Raw genomic sequence first — 24,444 nt, forward strand, 5'->3', positions numbered from 1 at the left:
CTCTCTTTCTCTCTTTTCTTATTAAAAAAAAAAAAAAATGCTTCGGCCTTGATGGCATTAATTACAGCAGCGCTTTCAGGGAAAGCTGCTCCCCAGCCTCCCATTTTAGGTGCGTGCATGCTGTTGCCTCAGCCTAGGCTTTCTGCTCCGGATAGACACGTATAAATGCTGGCGCTCGACAGGGAAAGAAAAAAAAAAAAAAGGATTTGTCTGGAGGGTGTAATTTAAATGATTTCTTTTTTAAGTTACTGACTCTAATGGTTAAACCGCCGCGGGACACGGCACTTTCTTCTTCTGTTTCGCGCATTCTCGGTGCAACTAGGAACCCGAGAAGGAATTTTTGAGCAGGGGAAGTTGTTAACTTCCTGGTCGCAGCCAGCTCTTGTAGCTGCTGTTTGTGTCGGTAGCGTCACGGGCAGCGAAGAGGAAGCTGGCGAGCGGTTCGGTCCCCGCTAGACGCGGGGCGCGTTACGGAGCCCCGGGCAGCTTGCGGCGTGCAAAGCCGTGTGCGTCCTGCAAAGCTGTGTGCGTGCAAGGCCTCGGTGCCTTTAGGCTGATCCCCGCTGTTCTGCAGCAAATCCTCCCCCGTGGTGGTTTTGCAGAGCCCTCGCTCAGGCTGTGAGTGCGTAGATGGCCTGTGCTGGCTTTTAGAAAAGGCTTTTGCTGTGCACGGAGGGGTTGATACGGGGTCAAGCAGTCACCTTGGAGCCGAAGGCCGTGCTGCCCTCAAACTGCATGTTTTTGGGTGTTTAAGGATTTTTGGTTTTCACGCCTTCCACCGAGGTCACGCTGCGGCGGCTGTCGCAGCCCATCCCAGTGTCCCGGTGGGATCCCGGGAGCACAGTGGCAGCCAGGCTGCCTCCGGAGCGCTGCAGCGAGCCAGGCCATGACGCTGCAGGGCAGCTGCCCTCCGCTTGCTGGCAGTTCATCTTCCTCCCGTTTCGCTGCACCTCGGAGCATCCTCCTTCCCTCAGGGATTCCACCTCGGGAATACAGACCCTTATTCTGAGTGCATTGCCAATTCCTCTTCCCTTGCCCACAACACGCATCCTAGGGTAAATAAAAAAGACATAGGTCTTTCGAAACTCTTAAGCATATATATTCAAAGAAGCTGCTTCTGCATGGGGGAGTAGGAGATAGTAGGAAGTCTTTATTTATATCCCTTAGTTTTTAATACTAATGACTTAGACCATTTTAGACTTTGAACTTACCCAGGTTTCTCATTTTGGGGAGGTCTGATGGAAAGGCTGCTTTGATTTCTTGTGTCCTTTTGTTCCTTTTATATTGCTCCTACAGATCAGAATATAACAGTTATTTGTTCCTGGGTGAGTGCAGTGTGGCTCAACTCTCACTGCTCTGACTGCTTTTACCTTTTGTCCTTGCTTGTGCAGCAGGGGTGCTTGGTCTCCTGCTTTTCCTTTAAAATGATTTATTTGGAGCATTGTAGGGGCAATAATTTTGTAATATAAAGCATAGGCTTTCTATTGCTGGGATGTATATTAGCAGTTGTAATCACAAACGTAGATAAAAAGATGACGATACCTAGATTTTCATCTAGCTAGCCCTTAAATGAGGGATTAGTTAGATGTTTGGTTTGCTTCCATTTCAAATGTTTGTCTGAGCAGGTAGTAGTTAATATAAGCAGCCGTGCAATTCTCTTGCAGAATTAGTGAAAGTGTCCACTTTTGGCAGAGTTCACCTTTCTCTGACAAGCGAAACAAGCCCTGAAAAGGACAGAAACCATCAGCAGCATTTGGGAAGCAGCAGACCAGGGCGTGAGACAGTTAAACCCTGCTGCTTGCCGAGTTCCTTGCTTATTTGCAGAAATGGGGCACGCTGAGCAGAGCTCCGCTCGCTGCCGAGTGCGGGAGCTCCTTTGGTTCACACAGGCACCTCTTTGCATTTCCTCTCTGCACAAGACATGGTGACACCCGTGACTGCAGTGAGGATGATAATGGGATCCTTAAATAGGGAGAGCGAGAACCAAGGTAAAATGAAGTTTAGCATTTACTCTCTGGCGGCTACCACGTCACCAAGCTCTGCTTTCCCACAAACACACCTGCTGTTAAGCATGGCTTTGCCTTCAATGACATTTGTTTCAACCACAGTCCCCTAATGATTACTGAGCAGGCAGTTCTGAAGTACTCAARTGCTCAATGCAGTGGGTGAGAAAAGTCCTCTTAAGCAAGTATTAGTAGAGCATGAAGGGAAATTATTGGCCCAAGCACAGAGAGCTAAGACTGGAAATGCTTGTGTACTAGAGCAATTTCACACAGCAAGGCTTGAGCTAGATTTGACAAATACGTAATGCGGGTGGGTGGATCATGGCCTTGCTTAGCAGCTCGGTGAGCGTGTGTTTGCCCCCAAAGTAAGTTGATTGGTAGGCATTTTACACCAAGTTTATCACTCTAGYATCTAAAAGAAGTTTTTAATACAGAGATACAAGTCCATATTTGTGATGCACTGAGTTATTTAGGGATGGATGAATGAGATTCTCTTCTCACTTAAGTGATGGTAAAGGGGAAACTGACAACTACTGAGCAGTCCCTGCTCTTACTGTCTGCTGGACTGATACATATGATACATACATGTTAGCATAAGCGAGTCTTACGTACGCAAGTTGCGTAGCTAAACGCTGGTGCGTGGGCTTGGCTTTGAGCTGCTGAGGCATCTGCCCCCTCTCTGCAGTCACCGTTGCGTCAGTGTAGGCTTTTTTATTAGTACTGCCCAGCCCTCCCCATCCTTTGTTGGAAGCATCTTGCAGAAAGACAAAATATGAAAGCACAAACCGAGGCTGCACAAAAAAACCACAAATGAACTTTCATGGGCTGCTCTGCCCTAACTGTCTGTAAATGCCTTTGAGTAAAGCATGCACGCAGGTAAGACCAAGGTGACATCTCATTCTTTCTTTTCCATCATTATTTTATCATTTAGTGTACATTATTTTCTTGCTTCGGGTTCTGAATTGCTGCAAGGTTAGAAGCCTTTTGTGGCCAAAAGATCCAGAGAAATCTGGAGCTGCGCGGCGGCAGGTGGACTCCAGTCACTGTGAGCGCAGCGATGGAAGAGCTTCTGTTGGGGAGTTGAGATTGGAATGCACCTCTTAGCAAAACTCGCCTACAGAGGTGCTGACAGGCCRGAGGAAGCAGCGGAGCAGCTTTTACCTGCCTCACGTTTTCAATGCGCTGAACTATTTTCCGTATTAGGTCGGTSTCTAAGCGCTGCCTTCGGAGCCCTGCCACAGGATGTTGCCTGTCGTGTTTGTTCGTCGTGCTCACTAGCCTTGCTCGAGTAGGATGCTGTTATTTGCASATGACAGGGAGCACAGGAGGCATTTCCATAAGCTGTGCTCTTCTGATCGTCTAACGCCGCGATGATTCAACTTCTACAATATTTACTTTCCCTCGGCTGTTTGTTTTTCACATGCCATCCCCCTGTTGTCACTGTTTGACTGACTGTCCTCGTTGGAGATATATTAAATAGCTTGTTATTGGCGCTCAGTGCAACATGACTTTAAAAGTACTAGTGCTCATGCTAAGTAAAAGTCTCTCTCAAACCTTTCATTAAAAGCAGTTCTGCTGCCTCTTTCTCTTGCCTGTCATGTTTCCTGAAAAGCCTCTTTTGACAACTGCCCAACAGCCCTTACTAAGGTCTTGGCTGTGTATGGGGAGATCCTGCAGCTGGAAGCTGCCCTGTGGGCAGCTCGGACTGTAGAATTCAGCACCAGCAAGTGTGTATTTTCTGAGTCCTCAGTGACAGTTTTCAAACCAGTAGATAGTTTTCTTTTTTTTTTTTTTTTTCTCCCATCATTTGCATAGTTTCTGCTTCACTCTGATGGGAACTAAACCAGTCAATTCTGAGGAAACTCTTCACTTTCAGAGGACACTCTAGATACCGTAGTACTGAAAGTACTGGTGCTTTGACAGAACAACCATTCTTACCAGTATATTATAATTGAAAATGTGAACTGTTCACATGCAATGATGACTACTTTTTTTTCCTTCTAGCATATAAAGTCCTCTTTCATTAGATGTAATTTCTTCTAGTTATTAGAGAGTTTAACTTCCAGGGGAGGTGGTGGGAAGGCAGAATCCTCTGATAATTACTTACATGGCATTAATACATGAGCACTGCCTTTTAAATCTGCACCCCTACCCCTCTGCTTTGATTGTGTGTGTGCACATTGATTGTCTGAAAAGGCAGACCAAGTAAAAGAAATGTAATATCAATCAAAGAATCTAGATTTTTTTCATTCTCTGTAGGTGCTAACCAGCTTGTCTTCTGCTCCTTTTTAGTCTCTCCTACTAGCATTAAAAATATTTCTTTTTTTTTTTTTTTTTTTTTTAAGGTGGCCCTCAACCCTACATTGAAATATTTGAACAACCCAGGCAAAGGGGAATGCGCTTCAGATACAAATGTGAGGGGAGATCGGCAGGCAGCATTCCAGGAGAGCACAGCACAGACAACAATAAGACGTTCCCTTCCATACAGGTAATACTGCTTTTATCCAGAAGCAGCATCGCTCACTTTACTGTTGTTCTGTAACTGTGTGTTGTAAATAAAGGGCATGTACCTTATTTCATGCTATGCCAGTCTTTCCTTGACATCCCAATGTATTTAAAATAGATTGAAAAAGGAATTCTTTGCTGCTATCGCTAAAGATTTTGTGCTAAATTTACCTGAACAGGAAAAGATGTACAAGTAAGTAACAAATAGAGTTCAAAAGTACTGAAAGTTACTCAGGGCTGGAGAACAATTTGTTCCTATTTTTTTCTCTGTGTTTGCTTGTTCTAGTTTCTTATGGGGCCTGAGTTTGGTTTAACTCTTTGGACAGTAATGTGAATTTTGGGAGGGCTCTTGAAGAGGTTGTCTGTGTATGGAATTTAAAAAGGCCGCTGTAACTGCTGGAGCTGCGTTAAAGAAGGAGCTCTGCAGAGAGAAGTGAAGTAAAAGTGACTTGCAGTCAGTGTGATTCAGTGGGTAGGTTCTGCAAAAGAAACTACCATGAAGTGCATGAAGTCAGAAGGGGATACAAAACTTAAAAATGAGCTGAAAAGGGTAATTAATGTGGTCAGAACACCTGCAGGCGAGGAAGAGCTGGGTGGTTGCATTATGGATAGGTTGGGAAATACAGAATGAAGAGATTCAGGCTAGTCTTGGCAGCCGTGATCAAAGCAGAGGCAATAGTATGGGCAGTGGAGATGGATTGGAAGGGTTTCGGAGATGTRCTAAAGGAAACGATAGCAAGCCTGGCAGTTACTTTCATATGTGGGACAAAAGAATATGTCTGGGAAATCCTAGAGGGGAAGGGTAAGAAAGAAGAATTTCTGGTTTGCTTTTTCAAGTTACAAGGTGATAGTTTTTCTTTTATCTCTTAAAATCTGGAGAATATCTTTGAGAGCTGAGATTAAAATGGAAGGTTCAAATAGTCACCAGTATTTGCAATCTTGAAGTATGTTATGGTCCCCAAGAATGGAAGCTGAATATCTCCATGCCTGGAGTGTGTRTGAATATGAAAATAATTGAGCTAAGATGGAGTCTAGGGAATTGCATCAGAAAAAGAGATACAGAGGTGTTAAAGTCCAAAAGATATGGGATGTTCTCAGCTGAGACATAAAAGCCTCRGCCTTCTTGAGAAGGATGAACCTTGAAGTTGGGCGTACGAACCATGGTGAGCTGAGCAGCAAGGTGACTACAGGGAGGAACCAGGCTACTGTGGAAGCTGGTCCCGTCCTGAAGGCAGAATCACGAAAGGAGCGAGCCGATAAGAAGGGGACCCCTTGACTAGCAGAGCTGTGGTTGGGGCATGTGGGAAGCTAAGGAAACCTTGCTCAGTTTCAGTGTTCCACCAGTTGAAAAGGAACTATGTGGGCTGCTAGAAAGAGCAAATGCTTCCACAGACCCTGAGCCTGAAGCAGCAGGTCCTCGTCAGGGCACAGATTTGATGGGCAGTATGAGCATGGGATCCCTCCTAGCCTGGTCTCTGCTGCACATGAAGATCAGCCTTTCTGAAGAGAAGATGGGAATTGACAGGGACTAATCTTGGTATAGCTTGTTCTTTAATACAGGTGACTGTTGATGACAAAACTGATTGCTCCTGATAGGAGGTGATTTCTAGGTGAATCCCTGCCTCCCTGGAGACCATAGGAGGCTTTAATGCTAGGGGAGTCCCCTCGAGAGATGGAAACATCAATGAGGATGAGAACAGAGAGACAAGGAACAGATTAAATTCTGTGGTGCAGATGAGGTGAAGAACATCAAGGAGGAACTGGAGAATCAAAACAGCTAGACCAGGCTTCAAGTGCAAGGGACTGAGAGTGAAATGAGGAGAAATGATGTAATATTTGAAGAACCTGAAAGAGTCATGGGAGAGTTTAGGGTAAAAAGAAGCAGTGGCTCTTATGAAGGTGAAGAGCCAAACTGTGTTTTTAAATTCACCCACGCAGCCCTTGCAGACTTCCCTGGTGGCTTTCAGCGTGAGGGCAGGCTGGTAGGCACCTGAGGTGTGTGTGGAATCAGGCTTGTGACAGCTGAAGGCYCTAATAGGAGGCTGAGAATTTAGTGCTTAATTCTCAGATGAATAATCAAGAAGAATAAGCTTTCATAAGAGCTAATGTCACACTCATATATATCTTRATGTACAGGTAATTATCCCAGAGGCTCTAAGAGTATTTTCCTGAACATCTTTGAACCTATTCATGTCCTTCAGTAAGCATTTGTGTGTGGTCACCTGGGTAGAATTTTACATCTTTCATTACAAGGCAAGATGTGATAATGAAATACAGTCTGTTGTGCCTCGTTTTAGATGTTACAGAGTATTTTACTGTTAGGTTGAAGCCTCTCTAGCCTACGTATTACCTCTGGCCTTTTGCAAAGGGATAAATTCCATTCATATCAAGAGCCCCGGTGATTGAAATGTTGAATCTCCACTCTCAAAGAAAGAAAAATCTCTAGGGGCTTTAAGGTTCCCTTCCCAGTCTCACAGTGTGGTAGTGTAAGTGAATGCAGTGAGCTGCATGTCCAGTACTGCCTTGTTTCACAGTGACCAGTGACATTTTTCATTGCAAATCACCTGGTGATGTTACCAAAGCAGCTGGTGAGCTGCGTTGGTTTCGTTGTTCAAATAGATGATGCATGCTTTTTGAAAACTTCCACTTTTTCAAGTATTTTGCCAAATGCTTGTTTCTCAGTGTAAAATTAACTGAAAAGAGATACAATGAACAAAACTTACAAATTTTCCGAGCTGTGSTTCTGGCTGTTCTTTTACAAAGCAGTAACACAGTTTTCAGTGTTGTGAAATGATTGTGGTGTTTTGTCCATGGAGTATTTTAAAACAAACTCTGTTTCTGTTAAATATAGGGACTTTACCTGCTATCTAAAATCTGGAAAATCTCTCATTTTTGTAGATTCTGAACTATTTTGGAAAAGTCAAAATAAGGACTACACTGGTGACAAAGAACGAGCCCTACAAGCCGCATCCTCACGATCTGGTTGGCAAGGACTGCAGGGATGGCTACTACGAAGCAGAGTTTGGCCCGGAACGGCGAGTCCTGTCGTAAGTAATGGGGCTGCCTGGGAATCAGATAGTGCCTATGATGTGTTGATCTTGTGGTTTAAGATTCTGACCAGAGATTAAGAGGACAACTAGTGTGCCACCTCTGCAGAATTTTACTAATCACCTCAGAGAGAGGGCAGCTTTTTCTCTTTCAGTTATATCCTTTCTTTTCAATGTTTCACACACTCATCCTTTACCTATTCTTTTCCTGTTCCATTTTCTCTGTGTTGCTTGTTCCCTCATTTTCTTTCTTTTCCTCCATTTCTTTACTTCTCTAGTCTTGTTCAGTAGCAGTTCTTACTCTTGAGCTTGACTATCTCTCACCCACTGAATATGCGTGAGCAGTAAGCAATAGAATGGGGAATGACAATATTAGAATTAGTGCTTCATGGTGATAAGACATTGAGGAAAGTTCACCGCTTCCACAGAAATCGTGTTTGAAGTTTATGGAGACTCCAGTAAACAAAACTTGTACTGACTGAACGTCACGTCTTTCCAAGTCTGTGGTTGTGACAGTGAGATCTAGGAATGTGCTACTTGTAGGCTGTCACTGCTTTCTTGGTTTGGGATGTTTGTTTGAGTTTTGTTTTTGAGTAAAAAGGTACAATTTGCTGAAGCCCAGAAAAGCCATGCTTCACAAGCATGGCTATTGTGCTAAGAGATTCTGGCAGCTTTTCTAGCTTTTCCTCATTGTGAAGTAGGTCTTATTTTGCAGAGAAGATCTCAACAGCTTTTTCAAATACCYGACGTTGCTTGCTCAATGTGCGTGTTAAAGCAAGGGTTCAAGGTTTTTCAAGCTAGCCATCCGAACTCGGTGCTCACCTGTGAAAATCCTGCCCTTCATGCATTGACAGGTGCCCAGGGTTGGCTGTCATCCTTACAGACATGGTAACTAGGCCTGGTAGCACTAGTAGTGCAGTGCTCGAGAGGAGCTCATTAGGTAGYAGGGTTGGACTATATGATCTCTAGAGGTCCTTTCTGACCTCAGCCATTCTGTGATTCTGTGAATATATGGCCAAGACCAATAGATCGTGCAACTCCATAGGGCAGACATGCCAGGGAAAGATCTACTTGTGGAGACAGTGAGAAAAATTCAGGCTTTGTATGAGATCTAAGGCTGAGTGCTAAGCAGAAGGTTGCTAGGAGGACCTAAAATGCAACTGGATATGAGGACATTTCCTACAAGTCTGCCAGTGTTCTGTGAGGTAAAGCAAGAACTAAGAGAACTCTTAAAAAACGTAAATTTCAGTTGTTGCCCTAGAAGGGCATTGAGACCTGACAAGATGTTGTTGGTTGCRATACAGCCCATTATTAGTAGTGTAGGAAGTAGGTTATTGCTCCGGGGTAAACGTAACTGCGCTGAAGATGATGAAAACTGGGAAGAAAATATGGTAAATATTGCAGGGTGTAGATTGGTAGCTCTTACATACTGCTTTTAAGTGTAATGTGATTTTGTTGATGTTAGTGGAATCACTCCATATTTATGTGGGTTTAGTCAGTGGAGCACTATTAAAGGAGAGAGACGAAGGCAGTCTGTTTGATGATGATGGTCTGAAATAAACAGTGCTAATAGTGGGGACAATTTTARACGCAGCCTACACTCAGCTGATCATGAATGGGCAGCAGATGTATGCAGGTAGTACAGTCGACACGCTGTGTGCTGTCTTTTGCTGTTACGGATGCAAACAGTTTTATTAGTTTATTGCTTCTAGCTGTGTTCACACTGTTCACCTAATCCTTATTGATACTGTACACAAGGGATTAGAAAATGCAATTCCTCTAGTTCTGCCCCCTACACGCGCTCTGTAATAAATCTCTAGAAAGGTGGAGCTCACCCTTGAGACACTATCTTCTGTTTTGGTTGTTTTTTAACTTGCCCTCATCGGCCTCTGAAAATACATCTTGCGTCATCTAAAAAGCAGCGGTGGATATCTTGAAACTCTTAAGGAACCTCCTGGCTCCCTCTGACCACCCATTCCCCAGYTTCCCCTTTGTCTTCTCAAACCAGGCTTCCCCACCCAAGGTCAAAGGATGTCTGCAGCTCTGGCCCATCCCACTTCCTGCTCTCTTCTCTGTGGTTTTTGATCTGAGGGAAAAAAAGCYTAATTCTTAACCCCTTTTCTGGTTACGTGTTACACTTGCTTGATGCAGGTAGGTGCTGATAAGCAGTTTTCCCTTTGGCATTCTTGTTTGAGAATGTGTTAGCTACAGGATGGAATGCCAAACTGTATTGGGATKCTCTATATTTGCCAGTTTTGATCTCTTTTACATTATATGCGTGCATATAATTAAATCCCATTCTTCAACATTGTGATGATGCTTCATGTCCTCCAAAGTACTTCTGGTTTTTTGCTGCATCCACAAATTCTTCTCATTACCACTGGCTCGTAAGCCCATGTGTTCTTGCAAAATGGTAACCAGGCTACTTTCCCTTTGTGCAAAGGGGATAATGCAAGACTGAGCTTCAGTTGAGCTTGGCCTCTAGGATCCTGATGGGAAGAGGCTCTGAACACTCTCTTAGGAATATTCCCAGCATTAGTACTCTGGTGTTTTTTAACGAATCACTGGTTGCTTTAAGATGAAAGACCTGCATGATGCATAATTGGATCTGGATGTTTAAAGTTATTTTCCTTTTTGTGGCTGGTGACTCAGACTTCACATCCTCTGCTTGGAGTCCATGTTAAAGAAAAGCCTCACGTAAAACCGGTGAGCAGGAGATGTCCTCTCTCGTAGTGGCCCAGGCTGCCTGCTGGTGCTGAGCATCCCAAACTGAGCAGAAATCCCCACCATCTGTTGGCAAATTGCATCTACCAGCTCCAGAGCTGGGAGCCTTGGACTTGTTTAAGGTTTCTCAGGTAGCTTTAGTTGAGTGAAGTGCCCTGCCTGTGGGGTAACGATGCACATGCTGCTACCTGGACGTGATCAGCTGCTGCTTGGCCACGGCCAAAGCGTCAAGGCAAAGTAGGAGTGTTGGCACCCGAGTGCCTGCCTGTGTGCTGAGATTCTTGCCTCCTATTCACTTTCTCTACACGGATGATATCATAGGGCTTGGGGGTGGGGAGAGTTAAGTTTCTCTCTTTTTCCCCCCTTCTCTTCCTACTTCTCCCTCTCTCTTCTCGTTACATTGCTTGCTTCCTGTCAGCTAAGGGGGATATGAAACCCCGCGGGGTTGCGCAGCTTCTCGCCAGCTTCTTCTCTGCTCCAGCCCTTCACTTGGTGATAGTTAAGCCGAGACTTTTGCTGTGACGGGGTGCTCTTGGGAGAAGGTTTGTGATCCTGGAGCCTGCGTAGACGTCTCGTTGGGCTCTGCCAACGTTGCTCCTCCGTGTCTGGCAGCTGCAGCCACTTCCTGGCCCGTTCCTGCACGGCACATGCAGCTTTTGCCCAAGGTTGATCCATGGCAGAGGCCATGGGTGGTGCCGTGACTTGGAGCGTGCAGTGGGAGCCTGGCGTGGCCGGGCCCCTGCGTGCGCGGGGAGTGTGAAACCGGGCTTGTTTCAAGCTACATTAAGAGAGTAAGTGTTGGGGTTTGGCCCATTCAGTGTGTGCTGCCGTAGGGAGGTGGTGCCCGCAAGATAACGCAGAAATACGATGGGTCACCGGTGGACGGTACAAACCCTGCGTGGCAGTAGGCACGATATCAAGCCAGAGCGCTGAATCAGAACACACTGCTGCCCTTCTTCTTCGTCCAGAGCCCTGCGCCGCTCGGCGGGAGCTCATGGGTGCCTGTGGCAGAGAGGGGTTTGTGAGGGAGGTTGGTGACTGTGCAGAATTCGGGGTGCTCTGAGCAGAGCGCACGGGGTGGCTGTTGGGACTCCTGCAACTGGGACAGYGTGTCCAGGACAGGGAAACTTAGGGCTCCTCTTGAGAGCTGTGGCAGGAGCGAAGAGTGGTGCAGGTGCATTCAAGTGGTTTGTTTGTTTGTTTTTCCCAGCGTAGCTACAAGGAAGGTACTGGGAGGATTTCACAGGAAAGGAAGCTGCCAGTGCTCCTGGAGCAGGAGCAGCAGGGCCTGCTGGCAGGGCCGCCTCCGAGCTCCCTGTCCCCTCGCACACAGCGGCGTCTTAACTTCCTGCTTCGCATCCCCTCAGCTTCGATGAGGTCATGGTTTTTCCATGTGGGAAAGAGTCACCCCGTGTGGGACTGCCCCCACCCCCTGCGCGGGGTGATCTGTCCTCGTATGCAAATAAGGAAGGCTGCAGCTCTGCAGAACTTTTCCATAACGAGAGGAGGCTTCAAAAGCTGTTTTGACTTGGTTTAAAAACCTCTAAAATAGTGTTTTAGATATTTACATTCCCTGTTTAAAAAAAAAATAAAGTAGGGCAGGTCCTTAACCAATGCACCTTAACAGTTTTATTACCCTCCAAAGAAATTTGTCACATTAGCTGAAACTACAGTCCTGAATATTTTAAGCTTGCTTATTTTAATCATTGTAGTATTACTGCAGAGTAACAATTTTAATATAGAAATGTATATTCCTCTCTAGCATTTTATTTCAGTATTACTCAGTTCTGTTTCTGCTTTCATTTTAGAAAAGTGACGTTCCTGCTTTTCAGATCTTTTACACCCTTCTCAAAATAAGGATTTTCCCCCTTTTGTTGTTGTTGTATGTTTGTTCATTTCTTAACACCATCTCTTACTGGAGTATCTTTTATCAGCAAATAGTTTATTTAGCTTTCTTCACAGGGGATTTTATTAATTACTGACATCCTGCCATATGTGCTTCAGTTTTCAGAATCTGGGCATTCAGTGTGTGAAGAAGAAAGAGCTGAAGGAATCGATTTCTTTACGAATCTCGAGGAAGATCAATCCTTTTAATGGTGAGTAGCGCTTGACTAAGTTTTTGAAAGGCAAATTCACTTTGCAAGATGGTGCAGTTTTTTTCCCCTGTCCTGCCTTTGYTTTTGTGATGGAGTCATATTCTTATTGATTTATTTATGGAGGGAAATACCTTTCCTGTGCTGTGTCCCTCTTGGTTTTTCCTCTCCCTCTCACATGGCAAATCTATTCAGCTAGTCTTTTTTTCCCTTCTCTGCCTTTGGTAGCAATGTGAGCAGGCTGCATGGTGTGGGCCAGCACACAAATAATGGAGGTGACGAGCTAGCAGGAGAACCCTTCCCTGGGAACGTTTCCAGGTATCTCTGGAATGACGTTCCCTGGTGTGGTTAGTGTGCTTCCATAGCAATTTGAACCAATATACATCTAGCTTGCCACAGTCCTGTTCYTTCCTTTGCCCAGATGCTGGTGCTCATGTGATCCCTCAGGGAGCTGAGCCTGTTGACAGCCTTCCTGAAGCTGCTCCTTGATGGATTTTTGCAGCATGGGAGCTGGCACAGGCCATCAGGAAGTCCCTAGCAGTGCTTTTGTAAGGCGAGCTTTGCTGCTGGAGAGCCACCCCTGCTGGGACCTACCCCGGGAGCTGCAGGTCCACRGGGCTGCCCTCACAAAGAGCAGTCCTGCTCTCTCCAGCGCTGGCCACGCGTTTCCACCGTCCCTGTCCCAGCAGATGCAGAGATTGTGCGGCTCTACGGCGAGTGGATGCAGCGAGCTGCTCCCATGGGAGACTCAGCTCCATGCACAGGAAAGGCAGGGAATCCACAGCAAGGAGCAGGGCTGGCTGGAGCAGGACCAATGTTTTCTGCACCCCGGCACAACGAGGGGGATTTAAATGGAAAGCATAAGTGTAACTATTAACCCTTTGCAACTCTTTCACCACTTTAGAGCAGGTTTGTTGTCATACGCTAGTGTGGCAAGGAGAAGTTACTGACCTGGAAAAGCAGCTCTGCTTAGTAAATATAATGTTCATGCACTTCTAGGTGCCTCCTTCCACTTCTGTCTTCCAATTGCTACTTGGAAAGGAACTATGTTTAAACAATTTCTGCTTGTAGTAGCTGCTGCTATTCTTGCTTCTAGTCATCTTGTAGAGAAAGGTAGGTTTGRCATCAGAATCCATTGCACACGGTGGAGTCMTTTTCATGGTCAAGCTACGTAAAGCAGGTTAGAAAATGAAATAATTTAACTTGCACGTTTCAGCTTCTCTATATTCTCTATTCCGTATTCTTCAGCTGGTAACATGAACATCTTCTACTTGTTTGTGTCRTTAGTYTTGTAGCTACAGGGATAATTTGGGKTTTTTTTTTATTGCTAATTACTCAGTATTAAGGAGTTTCAAAACTAAAATACCTCTTAGGGGGAAAAATCTATTTTTTCATGTTGAAGATAATGCATACAGCAAAACAGTTGCTAAACAGGCAACCTATTGCAAGTGTAGTGCCATTGTCACTCACTGACACCTTGAACTTCTACAAATCAAGAAACTTGAAATATTTATAAAACCTATGAGACAACAATTCTTGACTGTGTAATAAAAAATAAAAGTCATTTGGACTTCCAGTGATTCATACTTCTACTTCAAAATTATATTGCTGTGATATTGACTTTTTAATGATCTTTCTTAATTGTAGAAGTTAAAAAGTACAGATTGGAAGTAATGGAAACTTCTGTACTTGCTTGATTTCAAGCTTTAGTAGTGTCTTTGAAATGTTACTGTGAATGCAGATTMAGGGTTGCCAGCGCTGGGAGACTTATCAAATATTTTAAACTTCATACATATATATATATCTGGCTAAGTTCAGGCAAGGCGGTCATTAGAATGCTGAGAGCTGGATTTCTGGCCTCATTGAAAATATGCACTCGGATTTTCATCCTTACAAATAGATGCCTCATTAATTTTTTTTCCAGAATGAAAAATGTCTTAGATTATTTCCTGAAAAAAAAAATGCACTGACATTTGCTTAATTTAACTAAAATATCTGGTCTTGTGTCACTGATGAATCCTAGAGCTCATTCTGTCATAGCACCTCCCTGGTATGTGTGTGCATGGGCCAACAGCTGTTGATTGGTTTCCATCACAGGTCACTCAGCTGTAGCCTCATGGTACCTTGGAGTGCTGAGGATCATGGATGCTAGTTAGTATCCTGGGAAATGAGACTTTTTCCAAAGTTCTTAACCAGTGCAGTGGTGACATGAAATAATTTTAATATTCAGAGGGTGGCCAGTTAGTTGCAGCTGAAGATATTTGGCCGAAATGTCTCACACTGATTTCGCAAAAACAAATTCTGGTAAAGTCAGACCAAACTGSTTTGTTTTAATCTTTCCCCTGTTAMAGTTTGACAGCTTTCTTGGGGGAAGATGGCAAGGAGCGAGTTCTAGCTGTGTTTTCTGAAATAAGTTGATCTGCTAGCTTTTTGCCATACGTAACTAAAAAAATGTAATCCAGCCAGGTGCATTTCAATCCTGCATTCCTCATTTTAGAACAGCTGTTCAGAGTCAGGCCGATGATCCATCTAAATACTTATCCTAGTCCTGATAATATATGCAAACAATAGAGTCTGTTTGTTTTTTTTTATGTGAGTTTTCAGTGCTTTAGCACAACTGAACAGCTTTGAATTGAGTGCCGTGCGTATTTTGCCTTGACTCAGTCAGTCCCACCTTGATTTCAGGCATGGAGGAGGCACTGCCCTGTTCAGCCCTCTTGGCTTTCCTCCCTTTGCTCCATGAATACAGAGTCRCCACTTCCTCTTCCTGCTGTTGTGCAGCCAACGAATCCGATCCAATCCCTTTTTCCAGATTCTTTCTCCCCGGAACCCTTAGCGACCTGCTTAGCCCTGTTTGTGGTGCTGCGGAGAGATGCGTTTACCTGAAAATATTGGACTTTCTCAGCGAGGCTGGCGCGTAAGCCCAGCTTCACTAATGGTCGTGGGGCGGTTACAGGCCGTGCCCGGCAGCGGCTGCCGGGGCCCCGGGCTCCCCTCGCGCGGCAGAGGAGGCCCCGGCAGCGCCCGGCCCGGCCCCCTGCGCTGGGCAGCGGCGCTGATGAAGGGCCCGGTTCTCATCGCTCGCCTGCGCCTTTCSCCGCGGGCGCCTGGCCACGTGTCTGCGCAGGGCAGGGCCGCCCTGAGAGCGGCGCCCAGCGCCGTCCCACGCCAGGGCCTCATGAAACAGGATTAGAGGCAGGAAGGGGGTTATGTGTGCTCGGTTGATCAAGAGAGTCTCGCTAGTGGTAGTCACGGTAATGATGGCTGCTTGATTTCCAGTTTATGCATGGATTTGGGGTTTCTGTCCTTTTTCTCATAGTTAGGTATATCCTCCAAGTTGATCACAAGTTYGAGTTAGTCATTTCTCATATGAACAACAGGTTCTGAGGGATTGCTTTATATTTTTCAGCTGTGTAGAAGTTGCTTTAATGAACAGTTGAATTTTCATGAAGGGGAAAACAGGCGCTCAGTTTTCTTTTTCCATCGCTGGAAGAGAAAAGGATGGGGGCAAACGGCCCCTCTCCTGCATCCTCTTTTGGGGCAGAGGTCAGTATGGACCCTCTTGACAGATACAAACATCTACACCCYGCCAACAGATGTGTTAATCATCATGTCAGTAATGTTGGACTCAAGCAAGAGCCAGGAGTGGGGTTATGAAGTTGCTTTCCAGTGTTGGGTGGGTAAAGGGGCCRTTGTGCTCCAGGGGAGCACTGTGTCCACGGCAGGAGTGCGCGAGTCCTCATGCAGGTTTCCTGGTAATCACCATCCAGGTGGGTGCTGTACGGGCACGGCGAGCAAGGGTCGTGGCTGGCAGTGCTAGGAATTGCTCAGGAAAGATGGTGCTGTTTAATGTAATGTTCTCCTGCGCTCTTATCTGCGTTCTTGAGGCGATTGCTACCTACATTAGACCTCCTGAACGGCAGCAAGAGGGTATTTGTGATCACACCTTGTGTCCAACCGGAGCTTTCAGTGTTGACGTCCTTCTGAAAGTGCATCCGAAAGGCTGTTTCGCTAGGAATTCCCTGAATAATTCTAGAAATGTCTCAGCCAAACTGGTCCCACCGCCGCACCTACGAAGGGAGTGCGGGAGCGAGCGCTGCAGCCCGGGCCCCGCGCAGGCTCGAGCAGGGCCGCCCAGGGCAGCATCGCGGAGCCCCAGCAGCGGAGCTGCCTGCCAGGGTGTGTGTTTGCCTTAGCAGCTGGGAGCAGGGCCGGAGCCTTCCCTTCCCCGCGCCCTCTGATGTGCTGCCAGCGCAAATTAAAAGAAAAACCAGTCCTGAGCGAGGAGCGTTTGTGGATGGGTGTGACTTGACGTAGGTGCAACGATTGAATTAATAATAACTYGAGTTAATTATCAATGAGGGAAAACCCTGAGTGTGCCCTGTAAGTTTAGGGGAAAACTGTACGTAGCAGAGTCCTGCGGAGGACTAACCCATTTCTAGTCAAGTAGATGGCAACAAGAAACCCCTCTTTGACTCCATCTAGAATGAGAAACACAGAGTGCGAATTCCCAGCAGCTGATGGAGAGGGTAGGAACAGGCTTTCCCTGGAGCCTGGCGAGCTGCCTAAGGCTGCTCTTCTCTTGCAGTTGCTCTGTCTAGCAGGCGCCTAGTTCATTTTTAGGTCCTCCCCGTACCCATTGCGAGCGCAGCTCCCTTCGCCTCCCCAGCCTTCCGCTTGTTCCGTTTCCCCTTTCCGCCCGCGGGCAGCTGACCCCACGCTGGCGCCGCGCTCGTCACCGTCTCCAGGGCGCCTCCGCCTCGTCATGCCCGGGGCCGGGCRGCGCGCGGCGGCTTCCTGCCGCGGTGGCCGTCGCCTCCGCGCCGCCCTCGCCGTGACGCCGCGCGCCCACGCGGGCCGCGCTCGCCCCGGCCCCGCCGCGCGGCGGCCTTCACGGGGCCACCGCCTCGCTGCCCGCCCGCGCCGCCGCCTCCGTGGACAGGAGAGCTGGGGACGGCTGGGAGCGACGAGCATCAAGGCTCCCCCAGGTGCTGAAAGAAACTTGAAACTTGCTGTCCCTACGTTCAGCGTGTCGGCCCCGTCACGCTCAAGCGTGAGCGGTCGGCTTTCGAAGGGCAATCCCAGCTGAGGAAAGCCGAGCGGCTTCCTCATAGCAGTACTCCAGCTTTTGCCTTTGGAAGCCCCTCCGGCTTTTGTTCCTCGTGCACGTGCTTTTGGCTGGTTGTGCTGCAATTTGTATATTAACTTGAAGGACAGCCCCTTTTCAGCTGTTTAAAACTGAAAATTACCAGGCAGAAACAGAAAACTTTGACTTTTGTTTTTTTTGCTATTAACAGAAACAGATAAGCTAAATCTTAGAAATGTACGGGAGCTGATGGATGAATTTGGTTCCAATTTCACTTTTTTTTTTTTTTTTTAATTGGACCCACAGTAGGAAGGGAACATGGGTGACACCGCCTAGACAAAGCAAGGGCTGAATTTCAAAATCTCTGGTTTCTATTTCCAGTTCTTCCCTTGGTTTCGGTGTCAGGCCGCGCCGCTGACCCTCTCGGGGAAGTTAGTTCTGCAAAGCAGAAGACGCCGCTTCCCCGGCGCGTGTGCGGAGAGGCGCTGACCGCGGGGTAGCACCTGCATCCCGTGCCCATCGGCACGGGGCTGAACCTGCCTCCCGGAATTCCTGGGAGTCGGTAACGGCACGTGCTGTGCGCAGGCATGTGCAGAGCTTGCTTTTCTGCAGCACGCACCCAAGCTGGGGATGTCACAGTGCATGGATTCCTGCGCGTGCAGCGGCCCCGCCGGTGTCACCCGCGGGGGCTGAGGCCGCAGGGAGGCGTCGCTGCTGTGCCTGCCGCCTGCGGGAGGGCGTCTCGGCCGCGCCAGGGCTGCGGGTTCTCGGACGCCCCCTCCGCCCCCGTGGAGGCCCCTCCGTGGGGACCCGGCGCAGCCCCCGGCGCAGGAAGTTTCCGCGCGAGGCAGGCTGAGCGGCTGCCCGAGCCGCAGCGTCGCCCACTGCGGCGCTCTCTGACATCAGCGCCCGGGGCGGGATGGGGGGCTCGGCCGCTTCACCGCGTGCCGCGGGATCGCTCCAGAAACGAAGCCTCTTCCAGTGCCCCGCCTCGCGCAGCATCCAGCTTCACTTTCCCTCTAAGTCGGCTTATGAGTAAACATCAAAACCTTTAATCCCCCAATAATTTCAGTAGCTAAATGAGGTCTTACGAGTCCCTCTGGGTGCTTAAGGCTGTTGTTAAAATAATTTTAAAAATTAAATAGCAGCGAACACCAACAAGCAGGAGGCCTGATGTTATCAGCACCTCTAATTTTGTGCCAGAGTGAGGAATTGCTTTTTGGTGAGTTAAAGCTAGAAAGCATCCAGTTTTCACAGGAGCAAAYACAGGAAATTCTCTGACATCTCTTATTCTGCAGGAAGCCCATAGGATGTCTTTGCGTTTCGATCCTATAGATGTCTGAGGCGGGGACAACCCGACCCAAAAGCTGGTGCCGGTCGGATGGGCTGCTGGGGTGAGGCAGTGCCTGGGGAGGCAGCAGGGAGGTAGCAGCTCCGCTCGGGGCTGCATCGGGCTCCCCCCATGGCAGTAGGGAAGTATCTCAAGGGAAATCTTTTTTTAAGCTGAGGAATCAGCATTTTCTAGAAGAGTTGAATGTAGGTTTATTAAGACAGAATTTACTAGTTATTATTACTAGTAGCCCCATTCTGAGAGTTTAAATTCGTTTAAATAGTATTTTCATTTGCTCTGCTTTTGAGTTGCTAAAGGTTGGTGTTGAAAGCTCTCCTCTCACCTAGCGAAACACCTCTACTAAGCACCATTCCTTGACGTACTCCTGCTTGCAGAGAAAGCAGGAGAGAATCAGTTCCTGCCAGAGGAGGGCTCATTTTTCCTTAGCCAGGGCCATCACAGGAACCCTGCTCCGACGTTTATGTAGGTTATGGGTCAGCTCCCAGCTGCTTCAGTGGGATCTGCGTGGAGACAGTAGGTGTGGTGCCACACGGCGAGACGCGAAAGAGGAAGCTGAACCCTCGCCAGGAGCGTAGTGCTTCTGCCTTCGAGTCGTGTGTAGGCCCCTTYTACCCTCTCTGTTGGGCTGGGCAATCCTTCCTGCACATGTGCACCGTCACCCACGGCAGCGGAGCGGCTCCTCCGAGCTTCACACCGCAAGGTGCTGCGCGCCGTTCTGCCCCAGTCCTGTCTCTTCCCCAAATCTTCAACATCTTTATTTATTTTTTTTAAACTATAGTCACATTAAACTCGTCAGGTTTGGTGCTTTTTGTTGCCCTTCTGCACGGGAGTTGGAGTAATGCCGAAGGACACCGGAGCCTCCACGTGGACGTCCTCCAAGCATTAGTCAGCGTGTTTGTGTCTGCCTGGTTTTTGTTTGTGTTTAATATCCCCTAGGTGTGAGCCAGCATCCATTCAGGTCAGCGGTTAGTCTCAGATTGACTTCAGAGGGAGCAGAATTAGACATTCATTAAAAATAACATTGTTTTATTTTTATTTGGGTGATTGTCCCTTAGGTGTGAGGGGGATATGGTTGGGAATGGATGAAAGCTTCGCTGTTCAAGCATGGGGTTCAGCCTCTGTGTATTTTTAAACAAGTCATCGCAAGATGGAGTTGCAGCTGTCGTGTTCTCCTTTTCTGCTCTGTTATGTGCTTCTCATCTGGTTAAAAATAGCCCAGGAGGAATCAGTCTTGACTGAGCACTTCCTCTTTCAAGCTGCCGATTTCTTTAATACACTAAGTCATTTACAAGAGCATGCAAATTAGCAGCAGTGCTTTCTGCAGCAGCACGGCGCGCCGTGTACAGTGAGTCCGTGTTTCGCCGTTCTGACCCGCTGCGTCTTTCTGAGATCAGGTGCATTTATTGGGAAGCTGTAAAAGTTGATAGTATATAAAACTTCTGCAACCTGGACACTAAGATTAACATACTTATTTTATCTGTATCTAATGTATTTTTTGTATTTACACAGCTGTTTTGTCAGGATTTAGCTCTGAGGTGCAGGCCACTGTATGTGTGGGAACCACAGTCCAGGGCTGATGCTTTAATTTTTGAAAGACACACTTGATTCCACAGTCACAAAGTCCTCACCTTGTTTCAGAATCAAAAGCCAGATCCAGATTTTGTGCCTGGTTTCTATCTACAGTGAATAGAATTAGGCAAAGATACTGAATTTCTGTATTTGGTTTGAAATTTGGCTGCAGCCTGCACTTTCTGGCTGGATCCAAATGATCACCCAAGGCTCCCAACACACTGACACAAGCCAAAGTGTCCTTGGGAGCCAGTTGCTCGCTAGTTAAGATGCCAGAGCACAAATAAGAATCACTTGAATTGCTGGRAGCAAGATAGCATTCCACCCTGGTTGTTCACTGTGATCCAGGGAATACTTTTTTTCCTAGCTCGGGTTGTATCAAGAAGCGGTGGCGACTGCCAGGGCTGCCTTGGGCTCCATAGCCCCGCGCTGCTGAGAAGTGCTGAGGTTCAGAGACCTGCCCAGGAGCTCCTGTCCAAGCACAGAGATGCTCCCTGGCTTAGTTTTCATCTACTGCATCCTTGCCTGGCTTGTTTGAGAGCCAGTGGATGGCAGCGGCCACTGGAACGTGGATGCGGGAATGGCCTCGAGGGCTCTGCCGTGTCTGCAGCATTCCCGACAGCCGGAGCTGCCCTGGGCTTGGATGGTAACGGGCTGGATATTTTGGGTAGTGTTTTCCCAAGGAGTGCTCCTGCCTCCCGTGAGAGCTGGTCCCGTGCCCCTCCTGTCGCAGTCCTGGTGCCTCCTCGTGGCTCCGCAGTGTCGGTTGGGGCTGAGGGAGCAAGTGCCATTTCTGCTGCATCTATAAATGCACTTAGCTTAAAACGCAGTGGCACCAGTGAGAAAAGCTGTTTTGATCCAATTTAATGAAGCCAGCAGCAAGGCGAGGCACATTAAATTATGAAACTTTGCCTGTGTGGTAATACAGCCCCCAAGGTTCACACAGCAGAGTCCTCGTGGCCGTTCTGTCTCYGTGCCCGTTAGCTGGGGCCCAGTGTTTAAACATTGCAATATTCACTGCTTGCTTTTGCTGGCCAGCGGCTTGTGAAATTGCAGGTGCTTGGCTTTCTTTTCACAGCAGCGATGGGGAGAAACTGCGCTGCTAAGAACATCAGAAAGGCTGAAAATGCCAATGGAAAGTCTTGTGAGTTCAGTGCGCTTAGCGCTTCGCCCCATCGCAGGGTGGAAGGAAGGAAGACCTGGGCCGAGCGGGCACGAGGATGCTGCCCGTGCAGGGCGCAGGCGGCCCCGCGACAGGCGCCAGAGCAGGGCCCRTGAGCAGGGCAGCGTCACCAGCCGTTCACCTCGGGCACATTTCATGCTCTGTCCTTGCAGGGGGGCTGGGAAGGGCCCGGGAGGGAGGGAGCTGAGGAGCTGGTCACCTCTTGAGTCTGCGTGTCCGTAAGTGCTGGGTGTATCAACAGCTCTGGAAGAGGGGACCTCTTTAAATGATTTAATTATCGAGACTTGAACGTAAACGAAATAAAATCAGTCTTTCATTTGCTGTCACTGGGGGTCAACATAATAGTTTAATGTCAGACCTGGAAGGAAAGTGCTACCAAGTTCCTATACTGCTGCCTTTCCCAGAATCACCTATTATACTAAGAGAACGTGAAATGTTTAGTAATAATATCCTAGGCCCTGTGTTTTGAAAGGAAAATGAGAGGAAGGTGAACAAAACTGAAATGCAGGTCTTGGAATTAGCATTGCTGCATTTTACACATTTTAGTTACACAAGAGTGTGTAACTAAATATCCTTTTCGGAAAGGGTTTGCCTCTTGTGTTACGTGAATAGATGATGCCGCTGATCACTGCTTCCAAACGCCCAGAAGTGACACAGATCTCGGCAGGAAGGGCGGGTTGTTTGTATTGTTCGGGCTTCATTCTCACCCCAGGAACTTCCTTCTGGTCATTTTTCCTTCTCAGTTTCTAAAGGAAAATAGTGGTAACGTAGCAGAACCCTCTCGCTGTGGCTGAAGATGCCCAGCTAGATCCATGGATTGCTTTGTGCTGAGAGGTTTCTGCTGGGCAGTGCCACCCGTTTTGTGCACGTTTATTGTGGCACAAGCGAGAGAGAAATGCGTGTGCAGGGACTGACCTGTAAGCATCCGCAGGCGCTTGCTCTGCTGCTCGGCTCCCGGCCGCGCCAAGAGCGGCTCAGGGGGCACCGCTGCCCCGCTCCCAGGAGGGCTTTTCACCTGTCCTTTCCTGGCTTCACACTGACCTTGCTGAATGCAGGGAGGCGTCACCGTGCCRCTTGTCGTGCCCACGGAGTTAGGCACGCAGCTCCTGGGAAGCCGGCAGGGACGATGGCCACGTTGCTCCGTGCTGGCGGCGCCGTTTCTCTCCTCGGGGAGCTTTCAGCCCCGCTTTGGTTGCAGCGTTTCTGCCGCTCCGTAGAGTAACCTCCGTGTCTCTCCTCCTGCCATGCAGTGCCCGAAGAGCAGCTGCACAACATCGATGAGTACGACCTCAACGTCGTCCGCCTCTGCTTCCAGGCCTTCCTCCCCGATGAGCACGGCAACTACACCCTAGCGCTTCCTCCCTTGATCTCCAACCCCATCTACGACAACAGTAAGTACCAGCTCACTTAAACGTGCTTCGTTTTCCCCTCCTTTGCTCGAGATGCAAAGTGCCACGTAGGTTTCTGGGCTCTTTGCTAGCCCTCCGGGCCAYGTTTGTGGCTTGGGACTGCGTGCCAGGTGTGCGACTGCCACATGGCCCCGCGGTTCACACTGCGGACTCACGAGATGATTCAGGAGCGAAGTTTCAGCTGTACCTGCTCATTTGATGCTTTCTTAGCCCTTGTTTCATATCCCAGTAATGACTGTGAGGGAAGGCTGGCCTCATTAGAGCAGGAGTGAGGTGGCTCCCGTAAGGGCCAGCTGTTTTCCAAGGATGGCATCTCAGAGCTGTTGGTATCAGTGGAGTCTTGCTCCCCACCTGAGAGCACTTTGAGACAGAGCTCCTGGCTGGTATTTAACCCATTGGCCTCTTGGGAAACTGGTTTAGAGCTTCTGTGTATCCCAGCTGTATCCCATTCTGTCCGTGTTTTCCCTACCAAGGGAGGGTGTATCTGAGGAGGCTCTGGGAGGTGCACAGAGATGTGAAATCATCCTTCTTTAGCACCATTTTTCCTTATTCCAGAGAGAAAGGACTTCCCTATGGCTTTGGCAGATCGCTTGAACTGAGGATTTTAGCCCTCAACACACACAATAGTTTTGAGTGGGACTTCTGTCCTGGAGAAGTCTGCTGTCTATATTAACATATATTTCAAATATTTACTGCTAAGGCTTTATCAGCACTTTTGCTATTCTTGGGGACTAGTCTGTAGTCTTGCTTAGCTTTTAATCACAGGAAAGTTTTCACAGCAGTTTTCACTTGAGCAGTGTGGGAGCGTTTCCACGCTCGCTGTTTAAGGACCTGTGCATTGCAGAAGCTGAGCTCTGCGTTCCGCGCAGCCGGCGTCCACGGCGGCCTTGCTGCTTCCCGCGCCCCTGGAGCACGTTCAGTGCCTCTTTAAACGAGCTCTGTCACACAGAAATGGGCAAGGTCAGGCTATAATTTTAGATGAGAGATAAAATCCTTTGGCACGTGGTGCGTAAAGTTTCTCTTGCCGGCGAGGTGGGGAAACCTCTGCTTTTGCCTCGATGCTCTGGTGGACCTGTTGCGATCAGGAGCAAAAGGAGTGTTCAGAGCCTCTCTTGCACATTTTAGATCTCATATTTGCTTTGCTTTCTRATGTTTCTTTAGTCTTCATCTGATTTGGATAGCAGAGGTACATAAATACGCTGTGGAATTTAAGAATAATGTGAACATAATATGGAAGTAGTCACAGTAGCAGAGAYGGAGCAGGTGGAAAAATTCAGTGTCTCAGGCAGTTTCTGCTCGCAGTCACTTGCAACGTTAACCAACTGGRTGAGAGATTCCCTGGGCCGGGTATCCGGCCAAGCTGAAAGCTCTTGGGAAGAGCCAGGTGAGGCGGCTTCGTGTCTCAGGGACACGGCTGAGCAGAAGGACCTTCCGCCCATGGCACAATGGCGTGGGGTCTGCTGAGCAGCCCGAC

The 24,444-nt window shown here is 48.0% G+C and overlaps 1 protein-coding gene across 1 annotated transcript in view; it reads left to right on the forward strand.

Moving 5' to 3' along the window:
- Window positions 1-24,444, forward strand: part of REL (REL proto-oncogene, NF-kB subunit) — a 36,450-nt gene that overhangs the window by 5,582 nt on the left and 6,424 nt on the right. Inside the window, exons 2-5 of the mRNA XM_026036457.1 lie at window positions 4,349-4,491; window positions 7,407-7,555; window positions 12,284-12,375; window positions 22,812-22,952. Of these exons, the coding sequence (XP_025892242.1) occupies window positions 4,399-4,491; window positions 7,407-7,555; window positions 12,284-12,375; window positions 22,812-22,952 (475 nt within the window). The 5' untranslated portion in view covers window positions 4,349-4,398. The remainder of the gene's footprint in view (window positions 1-4,348; window positions 4,492-7,406; window positions 7,556-12,283; window positions 12,376-22,811; window positions 22,953-24,444) is intronic.

Source organism: Nothoprocta perdicaria, unplaced genomic scaffold (assembly GCF_003342845.1).
Source record: "Nothoprocta perdicaria isolate Ctin4 unplaced genomic scaffold, notPer1 scaffold_179, whole genome shotgun sequence".
Taxonomy (NCBI): Eukaryota; Metazoa; Chordata; class Aves; order Tinamiformes; family Tinamidae; genus Nothoprocta; species Nothoprocta perdicaria.